We start from the raw sequence: 27,806 nt of genomic DNA on the forward strand, positions 1-27,806 counted from the left end.
TCGGTGGATGGAAGAGAGACTGGACAAAGTGTTGGCCACAAATACCTGGCGCGATAGTGTCCCTGGGGCAAGAGTGACTAATATACTGACCAGAAGATCGGATCATTCCTTTCTCTTTCTGGGGATTCATGACCCGGTAGGGAGGGGGAGGACACGAAGAAAACAGTTCCGGTTTGAGATGGCATGGGTCTATAATGAGGGCTGTAGGGCTGTGGTAGAGGAGTCATGGAACGAGAAAAGGCATGATGGGCTACACGAGTGCATTGCATATTGTGGAAAAGGGTTATCTCGTTGGGGGGGTGATCGCTACCATAAGAAAAGGCATGATGGGCTACACGAGTGCATTGCATATTGTGGAAAAGGGTTATCTCGTTGTGTCTAAACATCACCTGAAAGATCACAAAGATAAACATGGGACGACGCCCGATCAGCGAATGATGCTGGTAACCCACCAATACATGTGAAATATCATACATAGATAAAATATAAGTTGTAAAGCCATTTTCAAAACGGAATACATAAATATATAAGTACAGAACCAAGAGTAATAATCAACACAAGACTCAACACTCTCAACAAAGATACGGGAACACATCCCAAAACCACAAAGGATAACCACAACACAAAGGATAAAGACAAGACCGATGGCAACACATGCCCTTGTGACTACACACGTCACAAGAAAGAGAACTCACAACAACGGCTACACAAGCCCTCGTGACATCACCCATCACGAGTTGATATGCCTTTCTTATGCCCTGTTCTAACCTTATGGCTACCCCCAACCTTATATCTTCTTCCAACCATTACCTCTAGGACCCCTGTACAACCAAGTCCAACCTTATTCCCCCGGGACCGTCGTCCCCCACCAACGACCACCAACGAGACCACCAATTCATAGTACACAAGGTACCGTACACATATGGCAACACATGCCCGGATAACACATGTTATCCCCCATAAAACGTGAACCTTACACAAAGGCCACAACTCCATAATCACGTCACGGCCACCACGAGGACCGCTGCAATACCTTGGTGACTAGTGTCCCATACCACTAATCGTGCAATCCAGGTAAAGCCACACACGCATCACACCACAACAGGAATCAATCAACGGATCACAACGAAGATATGAAACCATACTCAATCAAGGAATGGGTCACAGCCCAACAACAACAATGAATAACACAAGTTATCATCAACCAAACGGAAGGTACAAACAACACACACACTAGCATTTAAACAACAAACTAGCATGCTTATCAAACGGGTAAACCAAACGGAAGAACACACAAGACTCACCACGGTTCAATGAAACACAATGTTGAACACTTAGCACGATTCAAAACACCAAAGTCCTACATGGATACCTACCACATATTTCTAGACATACAAAACATCAAAAAGACACTCAAATAGTCCCACAAAAGAACAACGGGAAGTCAAAAGACTAAATACCGAGTCAAGAGAATCACGGGGAACAAATCCTGAACAACCAACATCACGTACCCGCGGGTGGGCCCATGGGTAAGCCCCTACCCGTGGTCCTGCCCGCAGGTACAGGCCTCCAACTCTTTGTACCCCGCGGGTGGGCGGCGTGTTGGCCTCCTACCCGCCGTTCCGCCCGCGGGTACCACTTGTACCACCAAAACACACTTCGCGGATTTTTGTCTCCAAACACAAATTCAAGTCCAAGACATGCCAAATCTCACCAAACACAACAAAATGACTTGAATCATAGGAAATGCCAAGCAATGGCACACAAGTGTGTTTTGGTGGTACAAGACATGCCAAATCTCACCAAACACAACAAAATGACTTGAATCATAGGAAATGCCAAACAATGGCACACAAGTGTGTTTTGGTGGTACAAGTGCCACCAAAACACACTTCACGGATTTTTGTCTCCAAACACAAATTCAAGTCCAAGACATGCCAAATCTCACCAAACACAACAAAATGACTTGAATCATAGGAAATGCCAAGCAATGGCACACAAGAACCCTAAACACAAGCTCTAGATATGCATTTTCACAAGAACATGCATAAACACTCACATTTCATAGCAAAACACATGTAGAATCCAAGAAATCACATAGAGGTAAGCAAAATAGGTTTTGTAGAGCATGGGTTACCTCTTGTAGACTAAAAGACTTCACTTTACACCTCAACAAGCTCCTCACTAGGCTTCCCTTCCAAACCCACTTCAAGAACAAACCAAAAGATCATAAAGATCCTACTTTTAAGATAAAGACATCTAAGATGGAACCAAAAACACAAGATGGACTTAGATCTTACCCTCCTAGATCCCCAAATAGGTGAAAGGTTGAATCTTGGAAGCAAATCTTGAAGTCTTGACAAGGTCTCAACTTAGCTTGAAGGAAAAGCTACTCACCTCTCTAAAGATAAGGTAGAGCTAATATTTTAGAAAGTGTAAAGGGGTGAAATGAAGATGTCTTCTAGGTTAGGTTACAATACTAACACTTGGTGAAAGGTCAAGAATACCCTTACTAACTTTAGAAAGTGTAAGGAACAAGGGAACTCCCTTCAAAGCTCAAGGTACAACTTGACTTTGGAGTTGACTAGTCAAATACTAGTCCCCCAACTAATGAATTTCATGAATTTAAGGAATTAAATTACAAATTAAAATAGAATTAATTACTCAATTAATCTCTTAATTGAATTTGGATTTCGGGGTGTTGATAAACATTATTTTTAGTGTTATTTTATATAACCTTTTTATAGTTTATTTGCAATAATTAATAATTAATTAATTAATTAATATATATTTTTATTTAATATTATTTTTAATAGCTTTATTAATTTTGTTCAATTTTAGTATAGTTATTATTAAATTTGTTTAGTATTTGAATTTTGTTAGTCCTTTAATTCCTTAATCTTAGTTTTTTATTATTATTATTATTATTATTATTATTATTATTATTATTATTATTATTATTATTATTATTATTATTATTATTATTAGGTTAGTTAATAAGATTGTATCAGCATGTTTGGAGTCCATGAAATAGCGGTTCTTCTCCCTTCTTTCCGTCAATGGCGGTCGACGCACGAGAGAACAGAGGCGCAAGCTCAGCGAACAAGAACCAATCTTCCGCAGACCAATTCTTCTGGCGATCTGAGCGGGGAGCGGAAGGCCTGAACACTATAAATAGAGAACAGACCTCACATCAGAGGATCATCAATTTTTACTTCGGAGCAACTCCGGAAGACGACAATCGGTTCTACTCTTGGCGGCGCCCGGTTACGGGTTTGGTGTTTTCGGCGGCAATTTCCAGTGCAGCAACAACGATTTTACACTTGCGTGTGGATTCTTTCGTCAGCAGCACATTAAGTTGATTGGAATCGAAGCAAATTTTGGGACTGCGCTTTCTACCTGGTTTTATTTCTTCTTTTTATTTCAAATTGCAACTTCTTCCTTTAATTCTACAATTCTAGTTTGTGAGTTGAAAATTGATTTTAGTGGCCAGTGGTCATTAAGCTTAATTATATTTGTTGTAATCTGCTTAGCTCTATTCAATTTGATTAATTAAATTTGCTTTTAATCTGCTTAAAGTGTTATTATTGTCCATCAATTCATTCGGCTTTCTTTCTTTCTTCCATAACAATTCCATTTTATTTCTTTCACTTTGTTCTTTTTCTTCTTATTAATCCTTCTTGGTGTTTGCTAAATTGTCCTTCTAGCAACGAGAATAATTTTACAGCAGCAGTTTCTAGTTCAATTTACTTGGCTTTTCATAATTCTTTTCAATTTGCTTAGTAAATTTGTCTTGTTTGATTTTGAGGAAAGCTGTATTGCACTTTGGTTTGTGTTGAGAAGCTTTCCACTGCCAATTCTTAATGAGATTACTTATGCTATTAATCTTTCGATGATTTGATAAGTGATTCCACTACATTTTTGTTTATTTCCTTCTCCTTAATGCTCACTGTTAGTTTCAGTTTGGCAATTGAGTTAATCTAGCTTTTATTCTCTAATTGTTTCGTTTCATGATTAATTTTTTATCCTTCCTGCCTTTATTTTTACATGCGGTTTTGATTGTCAATTCTGTTTCCTTAGTTTTTGGATTATGCCATTTATTTTCGAGTTTATTAAATTGCACTGTATCAATTCCTCTTGGGTTCGACCCTTGCTTTTGCACCCTATTACTACAGTGACTCGTGCACTTGCGAGGACTTAATAAAAATTGTCTAACAGGTGTCACACTAAAGCTTAAAATTAAGCTTTCAATTTGCATGCACTTTCGTCCAGCATGAAAGCATAGCACGAAAGGTGCCAAAACAAAATTTCGTGCTTTACAGAAACCAAAGCTCCAAATTGAGCTTTCAATTCTTACAGCACGAATCTTCAAATCCCAAATCACTAATTAGGCTTTCAAGCTTAATCATTCTTTAAGCTATCAAAGCTTAATCACAACACTTAAGCTTAATCAAGCTTACTTTCTTGCACACCTCGTGTACAACGAATCAAGCTTAATAACGAATTGCTAATTTAATTAGCAATTAGCTTAAGATTTTGGCTTCTCTCAAATAGGTTCACTTTGAGAATCAATTTTTCATTCACCTATTACTCATTTTGAGCGTACATTATATCAAATTCTTTGTCTCACTACGAAGAACCTGAATCCACTTTGACCCGACCCAAATCGGAAGTGGATCCCACATATATTTGTACCACAAAATAATCACTCAAAATGCCATTTGTAGCTAAAAATTCCAACAAGATATTTTTGAAATTTAAAAAAAAAAAAAAAACAAACAAACAAAAGAAATACAAAATCAAAAACACAAACAAACTAACCCATAAAAAAAACAATGAAAAATATAAAGAACTAAATAAAACATATGGGATATCATGAGATCGACTCTTTGTGCTTCAATAGGTTGAGAAAGTAGAGATGAACATATATTACAATTTATAGTTAGTAGTACTAAAAAAAAACATAAATAAAGATATAAACAAATAGAGATCCACAGACTAAATAAAACATAATAATAACCAAATAAATGATAAAACAACTGAATAATAAATAAATAAATAAATGAACTCCCTTGGCAATTAGTAGAACTCGAGTTGGTTCTTGCGGGGTCTTCTCTTTCTTTTGCCTAGAGATAAAACAGAATATCTCTAGGGACTCCACGGATAACATTTGGTCCGATTAACTTCAAAACATTATGCAAGTTCATGTGTTCTACCTTCTGATGACATACTTCAAGAATATCCAGTTCAACTTGCAGAGACTTCTTACGTTCTTTGCACTTGCCAGATTGTTTAGAACTTCTTTGTTTCGGCTTCATCATCACTCCAGGTAATTGTTAGGGGCTTCTCTGCCTTGTTCTTGAGATTGCCAGTCTCCTTTAATGTGCCCGTGACCACCACACTCCTAGCATTGAACACCATTGTCTCTGAAGTCCTGCGACGTACCCTCAGGTTGAGCAACGCTACCTTTTGATTGATGAAAGGAGTTCCCACTTGAATTCTTATTTTCCCAATCCCTTCAAGTGAGCATTAAAGTTGAAGACTTTCTCATACTCATTCATCCTTAGTTTCTCAAATTGGGAAAATAAGAACCTTAGCACTTTTCTGACTAGTTTTTCTTCACTGAATGGTTCCCCTAGGCTAGCTACTTCATTTGCCAATCCCTTCAAGTGAGCATTAAAGTCGAAAACTTTCTCCTACTCATTCATCCTTAGTTTCTCAAACCGGGACTAGATTAATTGCAGTTTTGAGATTTTGACATCATCTGTCGCTTTATACATGACTTCCAAAATATCCTAGGCTTGCTTGGCAGTTGTGCAGTCAGAAATTAGAGGAAACTGACTAGTATTGATTTCAATAAAAATAGCATCCAGGGCATGACTATTGAAGTTTGCCAAAGCCCTTTCATCCCCGATCAGTTCTTTTCGAGTCTTCTTTCAACTTTTACCATTCTTAGTGATCATTGGAGTCTCATAACCATCTTCAACTGCCTTATAGCAACACTCATCTTGTGCTTTGATGAATACCTCCATTCTCTTTTTCCAAAATGCATAGTTCGATTGACCTTTAAGTTTCGAAGGCCGTGAGATCGAGCTACCTTCAACAAGATCACCCATTTTTATCCTAAAAAAAAAAAAGACAAAGTCCCACGGATCTCACTAGCAAGTTAAGTGAACATGCTCAGATATCAATAAAAAAAAAAAAAAAAAAAAAAAAACTCAATGCACTAGTTAAGCAACACATGCTCTAATGCAAAATCCCTCATGCCTTGAAAGAGTTGCAACAATAATCGCCTCAGACTCTCGTCTGATCAATACATGTAAACCAAAGCCTCAAGGATGGACTATAGTCCCATTGTGAAGCAAATCCCTTGAGTCACCTTTCTGTACCAGTATTGGATGTATTCTTTGTATGCTCCCGCCTCCTCTTCAGCACATATCATCATCATTGATATATATATAGCACTAAAATCCTAATACATACTTAGCAGCTTCTTTCCATATGAACAATCAAGATACCAAAACCAAGATAAGAAAGAATTGTAAACAAGGAACCTTTTTTTTCCGAAACATGGCACTAAGAATATTTTAACATTGTAACAGAGTCAATAGTGCTAAACAACAACATGGCAATAAGAATGTTTTGTCAATAATTACAACCAACAAAAAAAAAAAAAAAAAAAAAAACTAACAGTTATGATCCCCGCGCGGATTTAATTCGATCACTGATTTATGAGAAGATTTTTGAAGTCATGATCGTGTTAAAGACAAACTATGCCATCTTAGTAGATGTCTAAGTGTCTATAAGGGAGTTAGGCCTAGGCATGGCACCCATGGGAACAAGAGTGATAAAATGCCAGCATGAGCAACTCAGTTGATTCCTAACAGCCCTCGACCCAGTATAAGAGTTTCACCCAACGTGGTGAGGACTCCTTGTGGACATTAGGTACTAATGTAAAACTTTAGTGAAAATATAACACTTTTCTTTTCTCTCTCATAAAAAGGTACTAAATTTTTGCTACAAAACTATTAAATGTCTCACATTAGGTAGTTTCACACAAGTTTGTACTTTTGTGAATTGTGAACAAAGAGAGTAGTGCCACTTCCCAAAGACATCCATTTCAAACAATTATCATACTTTATTGTGCTCATTACTCGTTATATGTGGTATGTTATGAACATGGCTGTACTTTCTTGTGCATTCCAACATCAGATATATCCCAAGTAAGTACACTTCTAGCCTTGTACACTAGTAGTCTACTATGGAACTAATCCAGTGGGTGTTCTACGGAAGTTTGATGGCACTGGAGTCTCATTCGAATGCCCAGAAATGCAGAGGTTGCCATTGTCATCCTGTTCCCAATACACCTCAACCATGAGCCCTCGCGGGTTGTCGGGCGACACAGATCCAGGAATCTCAACATATTTTGCCCCTAAATGAACCTGCATTGCCATTTAAACTGTTGTTCAAAGAAAAAAAGAAGGAAAATGCATTTTGTTGAATCTATGTTGTAAATGCATTCAAGTATGAAACTTTACTTGGATTGAAGCTCCAGAAGGTAAAGTCAATGTCTTGACATTTCCCTCAACTGTTGCACTCTCTAACTCTGCCTTCTGAGCAATACTCAAGAAAACTTCTTCCAGTGTAGACAGTCCAATTTGAACATTTTGTATGCCGAAATCTGATTTTCTATTCTCCATCTCTTTGAAAAATTCCTGATGCAATATGTTAATAAACTTTGTAAAATTCAATAAAATAAAAAACCGTGAATAACAGGATTGTGAGGTAGAGGCGGGTGAAAGGTCAAGTCTAGCAATTGGAGGCTAGGAAATTGTTGAGCATAGGCCGGTGAAGGGCCAAGTCGAGCACCTTACCTCTCGAAAATGTGGCAGTATATAAGAAAATAAAGTTGTGCCTTCATTCTGAGTTATAGCTTTTTGGCGTAGTAGTAAGGACTTGAATCCTAAAAAGTGGTATCAAAGCTTGGTCATGAGGGGGAATTGTTGGGTCGGCCAATGAAGGGCCAAGTCCAGCAATTGGTGGCTTGTTGGGCAGAGGCTAATGAAGAGCTAAGTCTAACACATTGTCTCTTGAAAATGTGGCGGTATATAAGGAAATAAAGTTGCGCCTTTGTTATGAGCTATAATTTTGGCGTAGTGGTAAGCGGTTGAATCTTAAAAGTGGTATCAGAACCTAGTCACGAGGAGGAATTGTTGGGGAAGGCCGGTGAAAGACTAAGTCCAGTAATTGGTGGCTAGAGGATTATTTGGCGTAGTGGTAAACGCTTGAATCCTAAAAAGGAATAACAGAACCTTACATATACAATGAAAGCCTTACATATAATTGCCTCTCCTGCCCATGAGGGATAACGAAAGTCAAGGACGACGTATCCTCCTCCTTTGGCATCACATCCAAGTGCTACAAAAAGAAAAAGAATAAAAAGTCCAAATGATATATAAATAGGATGTATGGATTGAAGAGTTTCTATTTACTGCATCATAAAATACCATTTTGAAAAATTCTTTCACAGCCAAATGATGTTTGTTGTGATGATCCTCTATGGTATTTCCATCATCTTCTCCTTTGTCTAAGCTAACTTTAGTGATAAAACCAGCTCCAAATCGAGACTTGAGCGTGGTCGAATTTCCTATGCAACGAAGCCTCCCCTTCGCCATGATCCCAATCCGATCTGCTAAAATGTCAGCTTCCTCCATTGAATGTGTTGTCAAAATAATCGAGCGCCCATGCTTGGCAGACTCGATCACATTCCAGATATGTCTCCGGGTTACAGGATCCATTCCAGTTGTCTAAAAGTGAGAAGAAACAATCCAGGAATCTGTTACCACTTGTTAAGATCAAGCACTTACCACTACCCCAAAAGTTATAGGCAAAAATTTTCAAAGTGTGCTTACAGGTTCATCTAATATCAGAAGCTTCGGATTACCAATCAATGCAATGGCTAAACTAAGACGTCGCTTCATCCCTCCGCTGTAGCTACTTGCTCTTACTTTCCCAACATCCTCGAGCTTTACTTGGGCAAGTAAATTTGTAGCCTCCTACATTAATTTATGTAAATAAACATATTTCTGTTAGTGAAAACCCAAGAACACAGAGTAGAATTCCAAAAGGGAAAGTAACATATCAGAAATGTCATTTTTCCTTCCTGAATATAGAGATAAACTAAACATAAGAAAAAGATATATGGTGTTTGGCTCACAGATTTGTTTGAAGTTTGAGGCAATCCTTTGATGCTAGCGAAGAGCTCGAGGTGCTCCTTTGCAGACAGTTTATCCCAAAGTGTGTCAAACTATAATGTTTGAAACAAAATTTTGATTATGGTTTTGAAAACAATAATTCAATAGTGGCATAAGAGAAGATAAAAAAAAAGTTTAAAAATTGCATTCATTTTCATTCTACTTCTTCCATGTAAGGTTGCAGAAGGCGCTAGTCAGGCGGTCGGGGTCGGCGTCTAGAGTCTAGACAACTGAGTAAAATTATCATAATAATAAGGTGTAGTCACCCTAAACCCAAAAAAAATAAAAATAAAACTCGGTTAAGGTGGGCGTTGACTCAGCCAAATAGGGCCTTGAATTAACTGAGTAGGGCGCCTAGTTGGCCTGCTAGCCGACTAGCAGGCACCTAGGGGTGAATTCCCCTCGGTCTAGGGGCACCTAGCCTAGTCAAAGCCTAGGTGACTGCCTAGGCCGATTTTTACAACATTGCTTCCATGAAATGGGATAAGGAACTACCTGAGAGCAGACTCCAATTTGTTTCCGAATGTTTAAAAGACCAGTAGAGCTTCTAACAGAATTCCCATAAACCAAACCTATCAAAAGTGCATTATATCATTACTCAGAAGCAAAACTTAAAGATTACAACTGTGAAATTGATCACACAACGACTAAGAAAATCCCATAAATTGTTACCATCTCCATGAGTCACAGAAGTCATGCCAGTCAAGCAATTAATTACAGTAGTCTTTCCTGCACCATTCGGCCCGAGGAGACAGAACAATTGATCCTTCTCACAGTTTAGCCATAAACTCTAACACAGAAACCAAAATTCACCATTAACGAACCAAGTTTTGTTTCAAAACCGAGCCGAGTGAGCCAAGAAACGAAAAAATTAAAGCTTACCTTCACAGCAGTGTACGCTTTTCTCGTCCTGCATACACAACAATAACAACAAAAGCAGCAAGAGCGGCAACTTAGCTTTATTTTCTTCGGATAAGTTTTGAACAGACCGCGTAGCTGAACAGCAACATTAGGATCAATGTTGTCCTCACTTGCCTGCTGCTTCACTCGACTCTCCTCCTCGAGAACACCCTCATCATTTGCATCGAAGCGATCATTTGGTGGCGGAGAATTAGATCCACAACACTTCCCATTTTCTTAGATTAGGAACAGGATCGACAACGTTTAGTTAATGTCATTTGGAATTAGAAAACACTGCTGGGAATTATGGAATTTCCGACCACCTGAAAGTGATCTTAAATCAAGTCGAAAGCCTTGTTCCGACCACTTTTGGTATCCAGAAAAACCTTTGTTGCTATTTCCGACCACTTTTTACTTTCAACTTGATTTAAGATCACTTTCATGTGGTCAGAAATTCCATAATTTCCAGCAGTGAAAATAAAGAAATTATTGAGACAAAATCAAAGTTCAATATATATACCTTCTGACTTATATTCATCCTTTCCTGTCCAGTAACTGGGATTTAGAAAGTAAAAATATGGTTTCTTTACCCCTGTAGAATTGGTCCAGATATTGTTGACATAAATTGCTACAATAAGCCACATGAAGAATGTTGCTATCTGCCATTGATAAAAATAGCCCTGGCAAGTGACAAAGAACCAGCAAAGCATTAACCCCAACAAATACTAAAGGCACAGTACAATTCCATGCAACCTAATAAAAAAGTACTAAGAGAGACAAAAAGTGTCATACAATTGGGCGGCAATAGGTATCATCTATATCACATAAAGAATGCCTACTCCAGCTGATCCCATTCCCAGGATGTCGTGAAGCTGCCAATAACAAACCAAGGCCTCCAGAGAAAGGGTTTGGTGGAAAAAGTGACCAGAGTAGCCTTTGATACATATGCTTCAATTTCGTATCAATGTATACTAACACTGAGAAAGCCTAGAAAGAGTAGAGTATGAACTATTGAGATTAACAATAACAATAACAATGGCAGAAAATAAAGAAGGTTATGTAGTTAAAATTGTGCCAGATCACAAGTTCGAGTCTCAGCAAGAGTAAAAATTTTGCAATTAAGATTGACAGGTGCTGCAGGATGGAATTGTTGGGCGGAAGCCTAAAAGGACAAGTCTTATTGGGCAAAGGTCAGTAAAGGACCAAGCCCAACAGGCTAGGGGATTGTTATGCCTTGTTGGGCAAAGGCTGAAGGGCCAAGTCCAACACCATACGTCTCGAAAATGTGGTGGCAGTATAAGCAAATAAAGTTGCGTATTCGCTCCGAGTTATAGCTTTTGACATAATGGAAAATGTTTGATCCTAACATTAATGAATGTGAAAATTGTAATTTCTGCCGCTCCATAATATGTCAATTATCAATGTCACCTTTAAATTATTACTGGTGTAAATGTTGCCCCTCAATTTTCAAAATGGTACCTATAGTGCCCTCCCGTATTGTAAATGTTGCCCCTCATTTTTCAAAATGGTACATATATTGACCCTCCCGTACCGTACGGGAGGGGCAATATATGTATTGTTTTAAAAATTGAGAGGCAATATTTACACCACTAATAATTCAGGAGTGAGATTGATAATTGACATATTATGGAGGGGCATAAATTACAATTTTCCCTTAATGAATCCAAACACATTACAATAATTGCTAACAACTTCAAGTAAGTCATTAGATCTTTAACTGAGAGTATTGACTTACCTGGGTTAGAACACCAACAACAAATATGGCAAAACCAACAGATGATGCTGACGAGGTCTTGCGGACAAAGTTTGAGAAGAGGAATGCAAAAGCAACCTAGTATAAAGCAAGCAATGCAGTTAAGGTCCGATGTAAATTAAGTGATGATTTAAGAATGAATTGAGTTGGAGTGTTGGAGCATATATAGCATACCATGTCCAACTGGAAAAGAAAGAACAAGAGAAACACGAAAGCGAAGTTGTTTTCCAAGAAAACGTGTAGTTGAAAAGCCATCCCGAAAAGAATTATGAAGAGTGATGAAAGCAACGACATAAATCCTTCCCATATAATCCAAGAGCCCCAATAAGCAGTGTCATAGAGGCCCATCACAGCCATTGCCTACACCAATCAAATGAGGGGTAAAAAGTAAAAACCAACAAAAAAGATGTTGATTAGTGTTCATTTCCCCTCCACCATATATGCTTGTGACAAAAGGTGGAATTGCCCATTCCAAGTGTCCCGACACCCCGATCCGACAGTTTGTGGAGGGGTAAACCAAAAGAAAATGTGGGTGATCAATGTTCATTTCTACTCCACCATATATGCTTGTGACAAAAGGTGGAGTTGCCCACCCAAAATAACCCCACACCCCAATCCGACAGTTTGTGAAAAAATAATATAAATCAAAAGAAAATGTTGATGATCAGTGTTCATACAAAGGGTGAAATCGCCCATCCCAGGTGCCCCCACACCCCAACCCAACAATTTGTGGAGGGGTAAACCAAAAGAAAAAGGCAATCAATGTTCATTTATCCTCCACCATATACGCTTGTGACAAAACGTGGAATTGTCCATCCTAGTCGCCCCGGCAATTTGTGGAGGGGTAAGTCATGGTGATTCAATTGATGAACAACAGAGGTTAAACTTTTGCTCACTATGCACAAGAAGTCCCCTAATTTTGAGAGGTTAGTTACTCCCACATTGTCGCTAGTGAGATTCAATCATTGGTCTCTTGTGATAAATTTCACCTCTACGACCAGTGACTGCCCATGCGGGCACCATATATGCAATAATTACCTGACGAAGTTTGAGTTCTTTCTCCGCAACAATGGAGCTCATCTGAAACACAAAAGCAAACATGCAAACCGCATAGAAAAAAATGGGGCCAAAATTATTAATTGCTATTTCATTAGAGATAGAATAATCGTCCTCGTCGCGCTTTCTCAATTCAGGATGTGCAAATTGCTTGAATGCGATGTTCCAGCTGAAAGTTGAATCTAAATGACAAACATGAAATATTTGATTTTATTTATACAAAAAAAAAATAGAAGTTAAAATAATATATTTAAATAATACTTATCAATTATGAACAATCTAGACTAGCTGTTTTACCTCTTTGTAGTCTTTTATTGGCTAGATAGAGTTATAAGACTCAAATAGTGACTGCAGATTTCCCTCCGTAACTCAAAAAAAAAGTGGTGAACAACTAACTATTGTGTGATATATTGTGATTAACTGACTATTCCATAAAATAATTAATAATTTGACAGACAACTTATCATAAAGCAACATGTTAAGTCATATTTTTACTATAAGGTCCATTATTACAAAAATGAAAAATATGATCATGTTTATTAATTAATTTATAATGTAACCTTAATTAATATACTTAATTACCTCCAATTAAAGATCTAGCAATTTCTCTTGATGCAGCAAGTTGGAGAGGAATTCTGAACTTGAAAGTGGGATCTTCAATCTGCCTTGGGACTTCAATATAAGTTGATGAATTTGTTAGAACACCATAGCTTATCACTGTTGCATTCTTTTCCTCAAAATGAAGAGCTCCCGGGGTACGCATTGGCTCTTGTAGAAGCCAATTAATCAACTCATCTTTGCTTGCAAATGATATAACCTAAACTCAAGTAAAATATAATCCATTAAATATTTTCCATCTATATAATACAACGAAAAAAAATGTTATTTTGATTTTTTAAAAGAAAATACCAAATGATGTAAATGGTTAATTTTTTTTATTTTTTTTTGTTTGAAGGATGTAAATGGTTAATTGGTAATAATATAATTGATTTACATGTTTATATTTAGTAATTGTCAATAAATAAATTCACCTCAAAGATTAATTATTATCTACTATCTACTATCTACTAATCTAATAAGAACCAATAAGGTTAGACTTATAATGAGAACTAAAAATGTTGGTCCAATTGTTTATTAAAATGAATGGTTCATATTATTTTGATTTTAATATTTTATATTATTTTTCCTACTTTACCTTCTATGATATCATTTACTTTCCTTAAATATCCATGCATTCCGTCAGTGTAATCTTTAGTAACGGAAGGAAGATCTTAGGTTCGAACCTTATTCCAACAAGCTTAAGTTCACCTTATATATATAGAGGGTCACATTCAAGTGAGAACACCTCTTAACGTGAGAACATGTGGATTTCTTCAGTAATGCATGGTATGTTCTTCATGAATGCACAAAAACTACTCTAACTCCGTGACTACTACATGTATGCATTGCATCTACAACATGCATGCACTGAAACTACTACATGACTACTAGGTGAGGTTTAACCTCGTGATGTCCATAAGGATAATCAAGCTAGAGGTTGGCACGCTTCGACCTCGGTTAAGAATTAATCCTTTTGCGTGGCAATAAGCGATGCCAAGATACGTAATTCCATTTGGAAGAATTGAGGTCGAGGTCCATGCCCTCGCCCTCGAGGTTGATACATGCGGTCCAACCCCTTCATAATAGTATTAGGGATAACCAAATGTGAGGTCGATAGCCTTGGCCTCGAGGTTGACACCTGGGGTATGAGACTTTCAATATGAGCTTGAAAAAGTTCATGGCATCGGCTTCTTAGGACGAGGCAAGATAATCAACATGAGGTCGGAAAAATCATGACCTTGACTTGGTAGAGTGAAGCTAGTCTTTCAATGAGCTCAAACATCACGAGTTGGGCACGAGCAACTTGAACTCAGCCACCAACTAAGGCAAGCTGAGCTCGTCACCGTAAAGTGAGGTGAGCTCGGACCTCTCCCCTCCTCTTTAGGTGATCGAGGTTCGCCGACATATGAGGCCGGGCTCCCATGGAATTACAATCTTGGCTACTTGGGGTAAGACGAGTTTTCAATGCGATCTCACAAGGTCGGCCCTCCTAAGTGAGTCGCATCCTTAAGCGCGGGCTCAACCACTTGGGAGCATGTAAGTCCCTCAAGGTGGACTCTGCAAGCCATGAGTTTGGATTCTTAGAGCAAAAAATGAATCTTTCATCATGAGCTCGGTATGCCACGAGCTTGACTTCCTGAAATGAGGCGTGGTTTCTAGCATGGGTTCAACAAATTATAACCTCAATTTCATTGGGCAAGGACGGTTATTCAACGCGAGCTCGACTTCTCGGAGGACGAGCTATTCGATGTGAGCTTGGAAATCATGAGCATGTCCACTCGGGACAAGACAAGTCCCTCAACATGTGCTCGGCAAAATGTGGGATTTGATTAAGTTGAGGTTAGCTATGAGCCAAAGTAAGGCGAGCTCAGACCCTTCCCCCCCCCCCCCCCCATGGAATTGAGGTTGACACTTGGGGTGGGGTTGCACTAAGCGAATTGACTTCCACATCGGCTCGGGCTCCTTGCTCGGTCCAACTCGGGCCCCCAGCGTTACACTCAGCCTCGGGGAAGACAAGGTTGGGGGGTGGTTACCCATGCGTAGCCTCACATGGCACCTCGATGGTGGTATCAATTTGATGGGGTCAAACCACACCTTGAGTTCCTTGTTGGATCACGACCACCCGTCTTGGAGACCCGAGGTTGGAGGTAGGGCGATTGGGGCTGATCTATCCTTGCGGTTCTTGTTTATGTGATCCTATAGGCCCTGTTCCAACCTTATTAGGGGGTGGATGATTCGCATCCCGGCCTATTGAGGCCGTTTTAGCACGGGGTAATACGTGTGTTGCGGGAATTGCGAGAAAGGCGAGAGTTGGACCTCGCTATTGGAAATAGGAAGCACGCTCGAGTTTGTATGTCGAGCACTCAATGAAAGCACCAATTATGGAACAAATTAACCTGGGTGGCCCGAATTAATTAAACCAATAATTAAAGGAAAAATAGTAAAGACAAGATATTGAATAGGAAAAACAAAGCTCTATATTAATGATTCATGAGGGTACAAGACATGTAATGTCAAGACCAGGTGATATCCCAATAACATGATAAACGATAGTATTTATACAAAAAGCTCCCCCATAACCGCCACACGAGAAAATGGTGGGCGGTTACAGTTTGACCATGTCGCTAGGGCTAGGTCGGAAACTAAGGCCAAGCGGCAAGGTCGAGCCCGTGGCTGGTCCTTGGCACAACACAAGGACAAGCGCTAAGGTCATCCTCTAGGCCTTTGGTCTAGCTTCGAGAAACCTTGAGGTCCTGGTGCTGACTACGGGGTCGACCCGGGTCACTTTGCTCGCCTCCCCAGGTTAGTTTGCCCCGGTTCCACTTCTAATATATCCATCAGCTTAGTAAAACAAGTAAAGCAATTGCCATAGAGAGGTCATCGTAGCAAAGTAACCAATTGAGGATGGGATCAATAGGTGACATATTTGGCTAGTCAAGGAAGCTAAATGCACCTTTTTAGGATTCAATGGCCTGATTGCGTTTTTATGTTTAGTTTGTTGACCAATTTAGACATTTTTCTTATTTTAAAATGAGCAATCCTACAAACCTCTCATGTATTTCCCTTACAAAATTTCCCTCCTAAGGTGTCATCATGTGATTGGTAGTTAAATTTATTTATTAGTTAGTGGTGGGTTAGCCAATTTATTGGCGCCCAATAAATGAAAGTCACATCATAAGGGGAAAGTTGGAGGTAAAGTTAAGGAGGGTAAATGAGCATTTTCCTTTTAAAATTAATATAATAATAATAATTTTTAAAAATTTGAAACATTATTTGTGCAAAATTTGATCAAAGTACCTATGAGGTCCATGTACTACCTTAATTTTGTTCAATTTAGTCCTTATATTTTAATTAAAAAGTTGTACAATTAATGATAATAGTTCCTTTCAAAAAAATGATAATAGTTAATGGTGTTAGTATTATCATTAACTTAGTTGGCGTGGCATTGACATCACCGCTGCCACAGGTCAACTCATGTTATTTTATAATTATTCAAAGGGAAAATGGTAAGTTTGGTACCTGAGTTATAATGGTAGTGACAACTCAGTCCCTGAGTTAACTGAGTTATGACCGTATCCATTTTTAGCCCCTCAGTTATGAGCGAAGTGGCGCATTTGGTCCCTGGCGGTTAAAACTGATGGAAAAATTTAAAAATATTTAAAATTTTAGGGGTAAAGTAAGAAATTCATATTTTATTCACTTTCTTATATTAAAACCACTTTTGCAACATTATTTTCAACTTCCTAGCATTCTATTTCAAAGTTTTTCAATTCCAAAAGCAATTCAATAATCTTCGTATGACTTGTTAGTAACCTGAGTCTCATATAAGGAACTTGTGACTGATCAGTACAAAGAAGAGAACACTTGATCATTGTCTTCAAGCATGTAAAACACATCATCCTAAAAGCTTCTGATTTCTCTTACTAAACATAATGGTAATCAAACCATAACTTTTGAAATACAAGAAGATATCAAATTTCTCAGATTATTTTTTTTGACAAATTCACCAAGGGAATAACTTGAGATTTTTAGTACGTAAATTTCTTTCGTAAGCTCTGCAATAACTTAATCAAGAATCATATATCCTGAGAATATATGAACATTATTGTTTACCAGGAAGTCATGCATACTATGCGTACTAGAAAAGGGAATAAGGGCTTAATGGCTATTAAAATTGATTTAGAAAAGGCCTATGATCGCCTGTCTTGGGATTTTATTAATGATTCAATTCTGAATGCAGGTTTCAGCGAGGGATGGGCGCGAGTTATTATGGATTGCTTGAGCATGGCGAATATGCAACTTGTATGGAATGGGACACGCATGGAACAATTCAAACCCGGCAGGGGAATTCGTCAAGGTGACGCCATGTCACCGGCGCTTTTTGTTATCTGTTTGGAGCGACTCAGCCAAAGTATCTCGTTGGAAGTGGAGCGAGGAACGTGGCAGGGCATCCGTCTATCCGCCAGCGGCCCGATGCTGTCTCATCTGTGCTTTGCGGATGATATGGTTCTTTTTTCGGAAGCCTCGCTCGAGCAGGTTACCGTTATTAAGCAGTGTCTAGATCGTTTTTGTGAAGCCTCTGGGCAGAAGATTAGCCTTGGTAAGTCACAGGTGTACTCCTCCAAAAACACGGGGCCTGAGTTGCAGGACTTGATAGCAACCAAGCTTGGTATACCGCCTACCGCTGACCTGGGGAGATACTTAGGTGTCCCGTCGTTGCACGGCAGAACCACGTTCGCAAATTTCGCAGGTTTGCTTGACCGGGTGGCAGCTAGACTGGAAGGATGGAAAAGTAGAGTTCTCACGTTGGCAGGACGTGTTACACTAGCCAAATCCGTCATTAGCGCTATCCCAACATACACAATGCAAACCACCTTCTTGCCAAAGGGAATATGCACCAAATTGGAGACTCTTACCAGACGCTTCATTTGGGGAGGTGAGGGTGTTCTGTTCCAGGTTTACCCCTCTTCTTGTTACAAAAAAAAAAAAAAAAAAAAAAAAAAACTTTATAGTATAAGGACCTTAAAGATACCTTTATAGGGACCTTATAAGTGCTTTGATGGAAAAACTCTAGTTAAAACAATAGAAGTGGAAATTTATCTAAAAACATAATAAGTCTCAATTAAGGTTATATCTTTGATTTATGTCCCTTTTTTTGTATGCAAATAAATGTGTACATTTTATTTTAAATGTTGTACATTTCAATATTATTAGACAAAAATATCTTTACACCATTTTAACACCGTTAATTTTTTATTCTAACATTGATAACACATCATTATTACCATACACCTATATCTATCATATCTTTTTCCTATTTTTTAATTATCATTTTATTAAAATCATTATATATTAATTTAATGCTTTTTTTGCTTAATTTAATGCTTAATTATATTTTAATTAAATTTCTATGAATGATAAATTATATATGTGTGTGTACAAAATACATATATTCTTTGTATATATATAATTCAAATTATAATTTTTAATTATTTGTATTTATCAATATTTTAATATTAGGCATGAATTTTTGCGCATTGTGCGTACAAAATGCTAGTTGATTATATATGTATCAATAAATTGTTATAAATAAACTATTAAGTAAGTCAAATTGAACAGATCGCAGTGGCAAATCATATGTAAGGTTGTGGGGCATTTGCCCCACTCAATTTTTAATTTGCAGTTAATTATATAGTAACAATTTATGTTTGAAAAATATAGTAATAATTTATAATGTTCCCGTCCAAATTTATAAATAAACATTTATATTTGCAAATATACACTCATCATTTTGTCCGACCGGAGGATGTTGTGCTAGATGCGGTCTCCTTCTGGGTTCAGATTCATGGCCTGCCAACTGTCTTCGCCACTGTGGATTTCCTCACCAAGATCGGACACTATGTGGGCTCGTTTATCGCCATCGACCCTATGAATTTCGGAGGCTCCTGGCATAGCTACTACCGAATCAGAATGCGGATGACGATCTCCGATCCTTTGAAGCGGATGATGAAAATATGCGCAAAGACGGGTCTAGCCAGTGGATATCATTTCGCTATGAGAGATTGAATACTTTTTGCTTCTGCTGTGGGGTCCTTGGCCATACCGACAAATTTTGCAAAAGGGTATATGAAGAAGGTACTGCGCCTGAGGAGTTTCCTTTTGGATCTTGGATGCGGGCTGGTCCGCGACGAACGGTACGACCGGTGGGCGCTAAATGGCTACTATCCTCCCAGACCAAAACTACTGTGACATCTAATGTGCCTGATGCTGGACCATCGCCACAATTGACTATCGCGATGGAGGAGAATGGCGGGCTCCAGGGTGAGCTTAAACGACGCAGAGAAGACTCTGTAACTCAGGTTAGCGACACAACAATGTTGGATTCCTCAACAATTCAGCCGTTGGCGGGTCTGGAAGGCCAGGCTCGCCGGGCCCAATGAGTGTAATTAGCTGGAACTGCCGGGGTTTGGGCGGCACCCGGACAGTTCGTGAGCTCTTGGGCATGGTGTCCAAGCAGCGGCCCAGCTTCGTTTTCTTAATGGAAACGAAGGCGGATGATGTTAAAGTGGAGCAGGTGCGGATTCAATTGGGTTTTGAGGGTGCGTTTAGTATGGATTGTGTGGGGCAAGGTGGTGGTTTGGCGCTTTTCTGGAGAGATTCCACCACGGTATCTTTGTTAAGCTATTCGATGAATCACATTGACGCGGAGATAGACATTCCTGGCAGACCGAGATGGAGATTAACAGGCTTCTACGGCAACTGGGACAGATCGCAACGACAAATTACGTGGGGTCTTCTGCGCCATCTCAAAGACAAGTCCCCCCTGCCGTGGCTGGTGGTGGGCGACTTCAATGATATTACAGGCTTATCCGAAAAGAGGGGCTCTCATTCGCACCCTGAAGCTCTCATTGAGGGCTTCAATGATGCGTTGAATGATTGCCGTTTGAATGACTTGGGGATGATTGGAGGCCGCTTCACATGGGAACGTGGTCATGGGACTGATGTGTGGGTAGAGGAACGGCTGGACAGGGCAGTGGCTACAATTGAGTGGTCGGACATACATGAGGAAGTGGTGGTGCAAAACCTACAGACTCTCTGGTCAGATCATTGTGCCATTTTTGTGGACTTGGAACCGAGACCTATGCGAACAGCGATGCGTCAGTTTCGTTTTGAAGCTGCATGGCTTCTGGAAGAAGGTTGCTCGAGGGTGGTTGAGGGGGCTTGGCATCAATCTAGAGGGCTGCCCTTTCAAGAAAGAATTGAGGTATGTGGAAAACAGCTTTGGAAATGGGGCAGGGAACACTTTAAATTCTTTGGCAACCGTATTAAAATTTTACGGCGTAAGTTCGATGAGCTTAAGGAAGATCGAAACTCGCAGGCAGTGGCTGAGTTCCTGGCTGTCCGCGCAGAACTGGAGACTCTGTTAAAACAGGAGGAGATATTTTGGCAACGACGATCAAAGCAGCTTTGGTTAAAACAGGGGAACGCCAACACCAAATATTTTCACAAGATGGCTTCGACCCGCCGGCGTAGAAACACCCTTCAGCGTCTGAAAGACCGAGAAAACCAGTGGCGAGAAGGTCCGACTATGCACGCCGAGATTTTGAGGTACTTTAACCATATTTTTTGCTCCGGTAGCAGCAATCAGGACCTCTTTCGTCGTGTGCAAAAGCGGGTTACTGAAGAGATGAATTTAGCCCTTCTAAAGCCATATACGATGGCAGAAGTGAAGTCAGCTTTATTTTCTATGGCCCCGGATAAAGCCCCGGGCCCTGATGGCATGTCCCTGGCCTTTTACCAACATTTTTGGCCGGTCCTGGGACATGACTTATCTGTGTTCATCTTCAATTGTTTGGCAACCAGGGTTTTCCCACCGGGTTTTAATACTTCAAATATTGTATTAATCCCGAAGAAAAAGATCCCTGAGAAAGTGGCTGACCTTCGCCCTATAGCCCTTTGTAATGTTGCATACAAAGTCTGTGCTAAAATGTTGGCCAACAGGCTTAAAGGGACTTTGGAATCGATTGTCGCGCAATCCCAAAGTGCCTTTATACCTAACAGGCTACTCACGGACAATATCATCATAGCAGGAGAGATTGGTCACTATTTAAAACGTAAGACGAGTGGCCGTATGGGATGGACTGCCCTCAAACTTGACATGGCCAAGGCCTATGACAGGATGGAGTGGGGATTCTTAGAAGGGATGTTGGTTGCCTTAGGATACACACATGAATGGGTACTAACTATTATGTCATGTGTCTTAACTGTTAACTATACAATTCAGGTTAATGGTGAGGCCATTGGCACGGTGTGCCCCACACGGGGTATTCGGCAAGGCGATCTGTTGTCCCCGTACCTATTCATTCTTTGTGCCGAGGGCTTATCTGTTCTGCTACAACAAGCCGGGGCTTGTGGTGATATTCATGGGGTTCGAGTGGCCCGGGGGCAAGGACGGAGCCAGGATTTGTTGGTGCGGGGGGCCATTCACAATTTGAAAGAGAATAATTAAATACATTAATATTCATTTAACATAGTCCAAAATACATCATTATATTATAAAGTCTTGAGGATAAAATTTCTCCACCAACTTACAAACATCATCAATTCTAAATGATCAAGAGCCGTGAGCCGTCAGTCCACAAGGAATCACCATTAACCAAAGAGCAAACATTTCTTAAATATGGGTAGTTCACATATAAACATTGTCAGAACCCTTTAAACAAATTCAAATCAAAAGTGTGGATCAATAAGAAAAAAATTCATTAATTTTAGAAAAATGAATCTGGGAAACAAAAAAAAGAATAAGAAATATGAAGTCTGTTAGACAATATGTGATTGTGTATGTTCAAGAAGAAGAAATCATATTCTTGGCAAGGCCAGTTGCGAATCAAATGGCAAATTATGCTGTGGAACCGTGTCCACCTTGTAAGGTGGACATTGTTCCAAAACTATTCATAATTATGAATATATAGTTCAAAAGTTATGAACATATAGTTCTATAATTATGAACATAGAGTTGTGAACATAATTATGAACATATAATTCTGTAGTTATGAATATAAAGATTCAATAATTGTGAATATGAAGTTCAAAAATTATGAATATATAGTTTTATATTTATGAATACATAGTTCTGTAATTATGAACATAGAGTTCCGTAATTGTGAATATAAAGTTTAATAATTATGAATATGAAGTTCAAAAATTATGAATATATAACTTTATAATTATGAACATATAGTTCAGTAATTATGAATATAAAATTATGTCCACAACATAACTATTGGAATCAAATAAGATTTTGAAATCTTAGCCTGAAAGTTTTTGTTTGGAGAATAAAAATACTTTGGTGAGGGCGAAGGGGCTACAAACAATAATAATATACTACTAATAATTTTTTTTGGAGGGGGGAGGGGGGAGGGGGGCCAAGGGCCCAAAGCCCCAATTACCTTGTTCCTCTAAATCTTCTGCCAATACCAGTGTTAATAAAAGAATTTTTTTTTTTGGGGGGGGGGGGGGGGGCAAGGCCCCCTGTATTTAGCATGTCCGTCCGTCCCTGCCCGGGGGGCCCTGTCGATCACCCACCTCTTTTTTGCTGACGACAGTCTCCTATTTTTCAGGGCCACACAAACTGAAGCGTTAAAGGTTAAAGAATGTCTAGAGGCCTACAGCATGGCTTCAGGACAAATGATAAATTTTGAAAAGTCAAGTGCTATTTTCAGTTCTAATACACACCTGGATATCCGGAATCTTATTTCAAGAGTTGTTGGTGTGCGAATGGCTAATGACTTGGGCCGTTACCTTGGTTTGCCTTCGGTTCTTGGCCGTAACAAGGTTGAAATTTTCAAATACATTGAAGGGAAGATTCGTGAGCGTATAGGCATGTGGCAGCACAAGCTTCTTTCAAGGGCAGGTAAAGAGGTCTTAATCAAAAGCATAGCTCAATCTTTGCCGATTTTCACTATGTCTACGTATTTACTACCACTGCGGACATGTGACTCGATAGAAAAATGCCTGAACCGTTATTGGTGGGGTGGAAGTGGTTCGGAACGAAAAGGTATTCACTGGTTGAATTGGTCCCGTTTATGTGTGCCCAAAGTTCATGGCGGATTGGGTTTCAAAAAAATTCATGAATTCAACATCGCGCTGCTGGCAAAACAAGGTTGGCGCCTTCTTATCTATCCGGAGTCTTTAGTTGGCCGACTTCTGAAGGCTCGATACTTCCCCGCTTGTGGTTTTTTGGATGCACAAATGGGTAACAATCCCAGTTACCTATGGAGGAGCATCATCGCAGGCCAGGGGCTTTTAAAGCAGGGAGTAGCTCGCCGAATAGGTGATGGTGTGGATACCAAAATATGGGGGTGGGGGTGGTTGGCAGACACTGTTACTCCTCATCTACATACACCTTGCATTGATGAGCTTCGCGAGGCACGGGTAAGTGGCCTTCTTACGGCCGAGTGGAACTGGGATAGGGAGGTGATCAATGATATTTTTGAAGTAGCTGATGTTCACCGCATTTTGGTCACACCGGTAAGCTGCACATTCAGGGATTCATGGCGATGGATTGGTGACATGAGGGGACAGTATACGGTCAAGCATGGCTATCGGTTACTGACAGGAGATCATCATCATATAGGAGCGTCTGATTTCAGTGCATGGAAAAAGCTGTGGTCTTTGCCAATCCCACCGAAGGTTAAAAACTTGTTGTGGCGGTGCGCCAGGAATATTCTACCGGTACGGGAAGCGCTGAAATCTCGTCACGTTTGGTTAGGGGGGGGTTGCCCGTACTGTGGCTTCCCTTATGAAACACAGGAGCATTTGTTTGGCGGTTGCTGGTTTGCTTTGGAACTCTGGGGCCAGCCCGATTTTCTCCAAGGTCGCTCATGGCCTACTTGTATGGATGCAATGCTTAATATGGTGGACTCATCACACGACGTGTTATTGGCAGCCATTGTGGACGTAATTTGGTCAACGCGTAATGAGATTGTATGGCGTGGTACTAGGCCGTCCATCTTAACTATGCGGCATAGTGTTTATACCCGACAGCTGTCTTGGCAGGAGTCCTATGGCCGGGCTACACACGAAGGGTCGACGGCACCTGATGCGGTCTGGACTCCACCTCCAGGAGGAAGCATCAAGTGTAATATTGATGCGGCCACCTTTCCAAGTGGTGTTGGCGTTGGAGCGATACTACGAGATTACACAGGCAGATTTGTGGCGGCGAGGAGTACTCATATTGAAGGAATCCATGACCCGTTTATGGCCGAGACGATAGCGGTAAAGGAAGCCCTGACGTGGTTGAAAAGACTAAACTACTCAAGAATTATCATTGAGACGGATTGTTTAAATTTTTGTACGGCTTTTAATTCCACTAGTTCTGATTTTTCTTACGTAGGTTTACTTGTTAAGCAATGCCTTTTAATTGCTGATGACATTGGCGATGTGATTGTTAGCCATGTTAAGAGGTCAGCGAATCGAGTGGCTCACGAGTTAGCGCGGGCAACTGATTCTATGACTGCCTCAGGGGAGTGGACTGTTATCCCACCCACATGTATTTCCGGCTTTTTAAGTTACTAATGAAATCTGTTGCAGTTTTGTTCAAAAAAATACACTCATCATTTCAAATTCCTAATAACCTGCCCTTGATAAGGACCTACGGTGGATTATTTTAGGTTGAGAATAACGTTCAATAACACACTTAAATAATTTTTTATGAATTCTTTTATATTTTTTTATAGAATTTAAAACGCTATTAATGCGTTAATATGCCAACATTAAATTAGAAAAATACTATAGATCTCGATAAATTTTAATTTACACATTTTTTTATAACTCAGATTTTTGGTTTAATCAGATTAAATCTGAAACCCCATAAACTTACCCACGCCAATAAAAAGCTAAATTGTCCACAATTTACCTTCGAAACTTAATACCAAACTATGTACGGGGGAGGCTCATAAATTTTAATTTACACTATTTTTATACTCACTATGTAGGATTATTTGAAAAGTAAAAAATAAAATAAAAAAATAGACCTCTAGCATCCATTCCAAACAGTCACATCACGGAGTATTATACCGGAATAAAAATTTATATAAACCTCATAAGTTTATTAAGGAAAAATGTTGGAGATTTCTCTAATTATTATTATTATAATTATTATTTTTTGTTGAAAAATATTTCTCTAATTATTATAAGTTTTTTGTTACACGTGCTTTACTTATTGAATTAAAATGAATGAAAAAAAAATCATTTATAAATTTGTGTATCAATAATGTGAAACGGTGATGCTAGTTTTCTCTGTATCATTCTAATTTTAGAGTGTAACAAAATTCATGACATATTGATATAGAAGACGAAGAAAAAAAATTGACACGTTGAAAGGCACTATTTTAACTAGGTCATTGACTTATACGTTTACTTAGGAAACACCAAATTGACTTTGTTGTCATCACTCATTATGGCTATATCCTCTTGTCATTAATTCATCATTTGGAGTGTCTCTTGCCTTAAAAATATTATAATTCTTCCCAAACTAAAAATATTATAATTAAAAGGTAAAAAAAAAAAAAAAAAAAAAATAATAATAATAATAATAATAATAATAATAAAAGACGTACAGATGATAATAAGACTATATATATTGACGCTTTGAGGTAAACTACATTTTTTGTCCTTTAATTATATTCATGGTATAAACTTAATTCTTGAGTTATATGTATAACAATCTTTAATCTCTAAGTTACGCATGGAGTGGGGATTTTAGTCTTTGAAGGACCAAATCAGTTACTTTATTAAGTGATAAATTGGTAATAGAAATAATCCTCAAGAGACTAAAATTGTCACTTAGTGCATAATTTAGACGTTAAAAATGATAACTCATATAATTCATAAAAAATATGATAACTCATATAATTGTACCATCTGTATAATTGAAGTACCAAAAATGTTTTTTTTTTTTTTTTTTTTTTGATGTATGAAATTATTGAACTTCTCATATATGGAGTATATAAAAATTGAAGTTGAAATCCAAGAAAACAATATAACAGTACACATAAATTGGATGCTTTCTGAATTCTGACCTTACTCGCCGGAATTGGGCGGCCGGGATTGTTTGCAAGGATTCCGGCGACGATGGCCTGAATCCTGGAACTGCTGCTGCCGCTCCAGGCGAAATCGAAACACGGGCGTTTGATGAAGAGCTTGTGCTCGCAGGCGGGAATAGAAGGGTCGGTGGCGGCTTGAGGATCGGCGACGGCGGCGACGGCGGAGGGGTGCCTGGAACGGTAATCGGTGGCCTTTTGGATTCCGAACAAGAGAGCAATGAAGAAGAGGGAGGAGAAGAGGTGAAGGAAGGTAGTCCTCTTGTTTCTCAAGGATAGAAGGATGTTCTTCTTCAGCAGGGCTGTGGTTTGCTGTCTCAGAAGAGGAAACCCTCTCTGCAACTCCGTCGCCATCTCCGTCAGTCTCGCCAGCCAGTACTGAGTACTATGTTTCTGTGTGGTTGTCGAAGACTTTCGGTATTATATCTCCGACTCCGCGTGGTAAAACTAGGAATAATGCTATTTTATTTCTCCTCCAATCTTCTCAACTTGGCCACTTGGGCATTATCAGTTTTTTATTCATTGGGTAATGGGTAATCATGAATTGAAACTTTATCTTTTAAGTTAAAAACGATATTTAATTGGTATTTGACTTAGTAATCACAAAATTTCAATTTTGATTATTAATGTGAGTTTTAAGAATATGGACATAATTTAAAATTATTTTTTGAATTCACAAGTGATGTAAAACAATATATATATATATATATATATATATATATATATATATATATATGATTAATCCGCGTTTTTGAGCAGCTTATTGCTCCAAAGCGCTACTCAATGAAGTTTTGGAGAAAATAATATTTTTCCCCAAAAATCCCATTAATTAAAAAAAATATTTTTGCTGTGAAGGGTCTTGGGCAATTTCACTTTTAAGACTTGCACTTATTAGCACGCGTTACTTGCACACAAAGTTTGAGTTATTTACAAAAATGACAATATTTTTTTAAAATTGCATTCGATCCATTCATCTTTTAGAATGGACAATTCGAATTAGTTAATTCTTATTTCTCTTGAATTTGTGAAAAGTAGTCTTGTATAGCCAACCTCCAACCAAATATGTCAAGATTGATGCAGTAATTTCTAACCTTGTCTCAATGGCTAGGAGCTCGAATC

At 38.9% G+C, this 27,806-nt stretch overlaps 2 protein-coding genes across 2 annotated transcripts; one reads left to right on the top strand and one right to left on the bottom strand.

Moving 5' to 3' along the window:
• The first annotated feature begins 7 nt into the window (after positions 1-7).
• LOC109162685 lies at positions 8-382 on the top strand. The gene has a single exon (XM_019311369.1). The coding sequence runs from the start codon at positions 8-10 to the stop codon at positions 380-382; it is 375 nt and encodes a 124-aa protein (XP_019166914.1).
• Positions 383-7,018: 6,636 nt separating this feature from the next.
• On the bottom strand, positions 7,019-27,172 carry LOC109162812 (ABC transporter A family member 9-like). The gene is made up of 16 exons (XM_019311505.1): positions 26,667-27,172; positions 13,567-13,801; positions 12,967-13,166; positions 12,103-12,288; positions 11,911-12,006; positions 10,947-11,141; positions 10,675-10,834; positions 10,137-10,390; positions 9,927-10,044; positions 9,750-9,826; positions 9,218-9,307; positions 8,913-9,056; positions 8,508-8,807; positions 8,338-8,418; positions 7,539-7,715; positions 7,019-7,442 (listed from the first exon to the last, which is right to left on the bottom strand). The coding sequence occupies exons 1-16, from the start codon at positions 27,039-27,041 to the stop codon at positions 7,260-7,262; spliced, it is 2,871 nt and encodes a 956-aa protein (XP_019167050.1). The 5' UTR covers positions 27,042-27,172; the 3' UTR covers positions 7,019-7,259.
• Between the last annotated feature and the right edge of the window lie 634 nt (positions 27,173-27,806).

This window comes from Ipomoea nil, unplaced genomic scaffold (assembly GCF_001879475.1).
Source record: "Ipomoea nil cultivar Tokyo-kokei standard unplaced genomic scaffold, Asagao_1.1 scaffold2957, whole genome shotgun sequence".
NCBI lineage: Eukaryota > Viridiplantae > Streptophyta > Magnoliopsida > Solanales > Convolvulaceae > Ipomoea > Ipomoea nil.